This window comes from Sinocyclocheilus grahami, unplaced genomic scaffold, assembly GCF_001515645.1.
Source record: "Sinocyclocheilus grahami isolate Dianchi unplaced genomic scaffold, SAMN03320097.WGS_v1.1 scaffold1136.1, whole genome shotgun sequence".
Taxonomy (NCBI): domain Eukaryota; kingdom Metazoa; phylum Chordata; class Actinopteri; order Cypriniformes; family Cyprinidae; genus Sinocyclocheilus; species Sinocyclocheilus grahami.
In genome coordinates this window covers 173,174-180,155 of record NW_015506315.1, presented here as the reverse complement: position 1 = coordinate 180,155, position 6,982 = coordinate 173,174, and the positions used below count along the sequence as shown (strand labels likewise).

Sequence of the window (6,982 nt, the reverse complement as noted above, 5' to 3'; positions counted from 1 at the left end):
TCGCTCTAAACTGGATGAAAGAGCCAGGAGGAAACTGGTCTCAGAAGCGACCAAGAGGCCTACAGCAACTCTGATAGAGTTGCAGGAATTTATGACAAAGAGTGGTCATTGTGTGCATGTGACAACAATATCACAAATTCTCCACAAATGTGGCTTGTATGGGAGGGTTGCAAGAAAAAAAAGCCACTCAAGAAAGGCCACATGCAGTCACGACTGTGATTTGCCAAAACACAAACACTGCGGATGAGATTAAATGTAATTATTTGGCCTCAACATCAAACGATATGTTTGGCAGGAATCCAATACAGCTCACCATCCAAATAACCGCATTCCTCCAGTAAAGCATGGAGGTGGTAATATCCTGTTATGGGGTGTTTCTCTGCAGCAGGGACTGGAGCACTTGTCAGGATAGAAGGAAAAATGGATGGGGCAAAATACTGTCAAATTCTTGAGATAAATCTGCTGCCCTCTGCCAGAAAGTTGTCAATGGGAAGAAGGTTTACTTTCCAAAATGACAATGACATAAAACACACAGTGTTGACCACATAGTGGTTGAAGGAGAAAAAGGTGAATGTACATGCATGGCCTAGTCAGACCCCAGACTTAAACCCTATTGAAAATCTGTGGGATGACTAGAAGACTGCAGTCCACAAACGCTCCCCATCAAATTGAACTGAACTTGAGCAGTTCTGCAAAGATGGACTAATATTGCAAAGTCTAGATGTGCAAAGTTAGTAGAGACAAATCCCAACAGACTAAAGGCTGTAATTAAAGCAAAAGGTGGATAAACAAAATACTGAAACAAGGGGGTGATCCTTTTTCCAACTCAGTGATTCTGTTTTTTGTTTTGTTTTGTTTTTTCGGACATGTTGGTGTTGTATCTTTCACTTGGATGATTATACAGCTGGATAAAACAAAAACTGTGTCCGTTTTCATTTCAGGCTGCAAAGCAACAAAATGTGATTATTTTAAAGGGGGTGATTCTTTTCTATACCCACTGTATATTGACGTCATCTTCCTTGGCTAGACCTGCTTGTTCTGTGAGCTTGTAGCTGAGATTAGGGATTACGTTAACACTCAAAGTTTAAATAAAATATCCGCACAGTGACTTTCGAGGTGATACCTTGGCTTGTACTCATGGAGCGCATCACCTTCATTACGCACATTTGAGACAGACTTCAGTATCAACCATATATTCTATAGTTCTGTCCCCCACTGTGAGATCTGATCAGCCAAATGGACTGACTAAGCAGAGACATTTCATGACTTCTTTGGATAAAAACTGTGAGTTTATTGTCTTGTATCCCCTAACATAATATTAACTCATATATATTCATTTTAAATTGTTAATTAACAAATGGCTAGGTTGACAAGTGTGTGTGTGGTTTAATTTCACAAGGAATCGTCCATAATTCACCCCAGTATCAAGAGAAATTAGTATGAGAAGTAGAAGAAATTATATTTTGCTTTACAAATTAAATAATGCATCATAATTATTTTGTCTTTTTTACATCACAGTAATAGGAATATGATTTTTTACATCAACATAATGACAATGAGATTTTTTTGCATCACGGTAATGAGAATGACATTTTTATGTTTATTGTAATGAAAATTAGTTTTTTTGCATCAGAGTGATGAGAATTAGATTTTTTTACACATCACTTTAATGACAAGGAGATTATATTACATTTTAAATATTAAATACATTTGATCAAATATATATATATATATATATATATATATATATATATATATTCCCAAATCATGGTAATGAGATTTTTTTCTGCATCACTGTAATGCAAAATAAATTTTCACATCACAGTAATGACAATGAGACTTTTCCACATCACTGTAATGACAATGATTTTTTTAATGAGAATGAGATTTTTTCACATCACAGTAATGAGAATGAGACTTTTATGCATCATAGTAATGAGAATGAGATTTTTCACGTTGCGGTAATGAGAATGAGTTGTTTTTGCATGTGAATTACATTAATTACACATCACTGTAATGAGAATGAGATTTTTCACGGTGCGGTAATGAGAATGAGTTGTTTTTGCATGTGAATTACATTAATTACACATCACTGTAATGAGAATGAGACTTTTCATGTTGCAGTAATGAGAATGAGTTGTTTTTGCATGAGAATTACAGTAATTACACATCACAGTAATGACAATGAGATTTTTTTTTACATCACATTAATGAGAATTAGTTTTTTTTATACATCACATTTATGAGAATTAAATGTTATTGTATTGTACTGTCGCAATACAATTTTTTACAACTGTTTAAAAAAAATAGGCTTAATTGTTTATACAATATACGTATAACTATTAGAGAAGCAAAAAGAGAGAAAGAGTGTTTAAGAGAGTGTAATGTAATGATGAGATACCGATTTCCTTATATCAGGAAGTCAACCCCACCCTAATCTAAAGACCATCACTCTACAGTCTGCTAATGTCCTGGATTATTTCCCCTCCCCTCTGCACTAAACATGCACACACACATATACATATGCCTTAACATGACAAGACTTGAAGTATGGCAGGATAGAAGTTGGATAGAGACACTCCAGCATAAATTGGAGGGATGATGAATAAAATTCATGTTTTTAGTTCTGATGTTTTGATCAGATCAGATTTTTAGCATTTAATGGACAGGGAGGAGACAGCAGACAGAGGGAGGGTGAACTGTCTCGGTCTCTGTGAAATCCTCACGCACTCACTGCTGAGTCCTAAAGCCTCATGGACACTACTGAGCGAGCTCAGGAGTTCCCTAGACACAAATTTTGCATGGATATTGAATTACCAATCCGGAATATTCTGGTGGAGAGTCGCAGGGATTCGACTTTTCCCTTGGACTATCATAGATGTTATGATTCTGTGCTTGTTTGCGACATCTTTAGTAGACATTTGGAGAATGATAGCTTACTGTATTGTTTTTAACAATTAAGTTGCTTTTTTGGCAACAGTCTGTGTTGTGATGGCAATTTTGGGCATGTACTGCATATCAACGTTTTCCAAAGCTTTGCCTTTACTTCCTTTGAAGATACAGGAGATTTATCCTGTATAGTAACAGCCGACAGGATCAATAAAGCTGGTTGAGGACAAGCCACTGTCAGTCCCGAGAGGGGTTTAGCTTACTTGGTGTAAGGCATGCACACGATCCGTTGATGCTGATGTATTCCCCCTCAGCCCAGGATGCAGACCTGACCCTGTGTCGCTGCGAGGGTGGCGTGGAGCTCGCCCTGCAGTACACCAAAATGTGGTGCCGTTACGCCAAAGACCTGCTGACCTGGATGGACAAAAGAATCAGCCTGGGTGAGTGTTTTAAATTTAGTCTTTGATTACGTGAACATCTGACAAATAGTCGCTGGAACATAGAGAAACATACATCCACTAACTGTCAGAAAAATATAGCAAATTAAAAGTAGACTTATGTTTTCGATGTGCTGACACATTATGTTTAGGTTAGATTTGTTTGCCAATAATTATAGGTCATTTCTGCCTGGAAGAGAAGCCGAGGGACCTCTTCCAGAAACGGAATAAGAGAGTAAAATTGGATCTCTGTGAGAATATGAGTTGTGCTGAACAACACCTGTAATGGGATGAAGTAACCTTTAAAGGTGACATATCATGAAAATCTGACTTTTTCAGGTTTTAAATGCTATAATCAGGTCCCCAGTGCATCTACCAACCAAGAAAACGTGAAAAAGATTAACCCTGTACTTTGTTTTGGTAAGCCTTTTCTGCAAGCGTCTGAGAAAACGAGCGCGTCTGATTTCGCTCCCTTGGTGACATGGCAAAGGGATCTCATTATAATATTACCGCCCTTTAATCTGTAAGTTTCCACCCACGGCGCCATTATTGTGTTTTCACAACGGTGTACCAGCTCTAATGCCATGACGAAAGTTTGACCAAAACCTGCTAACTGTTCTGTCTTTGGCTGCACAGACGAGCACATACCTCTATTTAGAGACCGAGCCTCAGAGGAGAAAAGAGAGCAGTGGATTTATTGATTTATTTACTGTATATTGCTGCTGCCACACAGATCTAAAATAAACATGTGATTTATTTCCCAGCTGTTTACCTTCACAGACATAACCGACTGTTTTTGTAACTCATGTGTGTTTTTAACGTAAACGTGTGTGAATGAGAACTTAGTTTAGCACTCACATGCTGTGACAGCTGCTTTCTGTCCGTGTGCTTCAGATGTGTGCTCTCAGAAAACCGTATATCATAAGTTTAAACTCATATGGTTTAAAACGCATGATTTCAGCGCGATAAACATGATAATCAGAACCAAAACAGATGTTTTTAGCAGGTACTAGCTGTAATGGAGCAGCTCTATTCTTGAAAAAGGGCGGGGAGCAGCAGCTCATTTGCATTTAAAGAGACAGGCAGGAAAAACAGCGTGTTTCTGCTTCCACTCAAAATAGGCATTTTCAAAATGATATAATAAATGATCTGTTGAGTATTTTGAGCTGAAATTTCACAGACACATTCTGGGGACACCAGAGACTTATATTACATATTGTAAAAAGGGGCATAATATGTCTCCTTTAACACGTCATCTCTCACAGCGCCCTCTAGTGGAAGGATACATATAGGTTCCTGCATGTGTCTAATGCCTTTACACCCAATACCGTGACAAACTACTAGCCCATTTTTAGGGCCACAACAAGAAAATTAAGAGGTTTCATGTGTCAGCATACAAGCCAATTATAACCTGTAGCAGAAATATTGGATATTTTTGCTATAACCTAAAGTATGATATATGGCCAGAGCAATAAGAAACAGTACTTATGCTCAAAATATGAAACAGAGCCAAGGCCAGGAGTCAGTAATAATGAATGAACAGAACAGGGAAAGCATACAGTACATTGCCACTGTAATACATGAGTCGGTGTGGTATTCCTGGAATCAGTGATGATGAATATCCTATTTTCCATTGAGCTGTAATGCTAATGGGTTACAGTATGTTATGTCACCTAATATCCGCTCACAGTTGTATTGATATTTTGAAACACTCTGTTCTGTGTCCATCAATGCAGATGCAAACCATTTCTATCGGTCAATCGTATTTTCCGTTCACCTCTTTCTTCAACCATTATGATTCGGAGCATTGTGGGATAATGAAAATCATATTGTGTGTTTACAGAGCAAGAGTTTGCAAAGAGTATTATGAGAGCAGCAGATGCGGCCAAGTCATGTGTTTCTCAACAGGTAAAAATTGGTTTTTTTTTAAGTTTTTATTTTATAAAATTTTCCTATTTGCATCTGTAGAAAAAAAAACACTGTGCCAGAAATCCCTTTAGATTTTAATGTTATTCCTAAAAACATTGGGAAAATGTTTTTTTGTTTTTTTTTGGCTGTTGACATTATTTTCTGAAAAAGAGATATCCAAAATCCTGTAAAACGTTTCACTCTTAGATATCAACAAAATGAAACAAGAATAAACCTGGCTTTATCCAGTGTTTAGATTTCTGGAAATGTATGTATTAATTTCATTCTGGAAAGGTATGTATTTATGTAATTAGTGTGAATTTAATTAGATAATGTGTTACGGGGCTGACAAGACATGAGACATGCGGATCCATGTGCAAGCTTTATTAAAGCAGAGAGGTCAGAAACACAGGCAGGGTCGAACAATGGCAAACAGGAATATGGCGGGCAAGACACTAGAATAATCCTAGGGCTAGCGAAGGTCAACGAACAGAATCAAAAGGGCAAGACTAAAGGGATAAATCCAGGAAAACAGGCAAAGATCAGAAACAGAGAAAACAGACAAGGCAAGCCAAGACTAGGCTAGGCTACGAAGCTAACGAGGGCTCTGTAGAGTAGCTATCAAAACGACACATGCTAAACAATACTTGGCAGTTAGAAGGAGTGAGATGGAGTGTTAAATAGTGAGTGAGTGATATGAAACAGCTGTGTGCAATCAGTGCATTGAATGATGGGATATGTGGTCCGGGGTGATATGCAACAGTGTGTAGTGCGAGAGTCAATGAAAATGGAAAGGGTGACCTCTGATGGCTAGCAGACAGAAGTTCATGGACCGGATACGTAACAGAGCCCCCCCAAGGAGCGGCTTCCAGACGCTCCAAAACACTTTACGATTACGGAGGGCGGTGGAGTGGAGGTGGAACAGGGGGAGGGATGGAGGGCCAGGTCCACATGGAAGTGGAGAGACCGGGAACTGAGGCAGAACCAGCGGAGCAGAGAGCCAGGGTGTAGCCGGCCGTACAGGTGGAGCAGGGAACCACCAGAGCCAGACAGCAGACCACCACGGCGGGGCAGAAGACCACCACGGCAGAGCAGAAGACCACCAGAGCCAGACAGTAGACCAACACGGCGGGGCAGAGAACCACCACAGCGGAGCAGAGGACCACCACGGCGGAGCAGAGGACCACCACGGCGGAGCAGAGAACCACCCGAGCCAGACAGACCACCACGGCGGAGCAGAAGGAACAGGAAACCCCCCCATGAACCACACCGACCAGGAGACCATGGCGGAGACCGTAACAACGAGAGAGCAGAGACAGACAACACAGACAGAACATTGGGGTTGATAGACAAGGCTGAGCGTTCAGAGGCAGCCTCCTTTGCTGGGTCGGGACAGGACAACAGTTCACCAACGACCTCCTGGGCCAAAACAAAGCAAGCAAAGTATTCACAAACGGCCTCCATAACCATGACAGGACAGGATGAGGATTCCCTGACGGCCTCCATAGCCGTGACAGGACGAGCAGGGAGTTCGCAAACGGCCTCTTTAGCGGTGACAGGACGGGCAGAGGGTTCACAGACGGCCTCCATAGCCGTGACAGGGCAGGACGAGGATTCACAGACGGCCTCCTTAGCTGTGACAGGACAGACAGAGACTTCACCGACAGCCTCCATAGCGGTGACAGGACGGGACGTGAGTTCACAGACGGCCTCCATAGCCATGACAGGACAAGCAGGGAGTTCGCAAA

The 6,982-nt window shown here is 40.7% G+C and overlaps 1 protein-coding gene across 2 annotated transcripts in view; it reads left to right on the top strand.

Moving 5' to 3' along the window:
- Nucleotides 1-6,982, top strand: part of LOC107567247 (GEM-interacting protein) — a 29,772-nt gene that overhangs the window by 7,555 nt on the left and 15,235 nt on the right. For both annotated transcript variants that reach the window (XM_016252891.1, XM_016252890.1), the window contains 2 exons: nt 3,204-3,329; nt 5,170-5,234. In XM_016252891.1, coding sequence (XP_016108377.1) covers nt 3,204-3,329; nt 5,170-5,234 — 191 coding nt within the window. The remainder of the gene's footprint in view (nt 1-3,203; nt 3,330-5,169; nt 5,235-6,982) is intronic.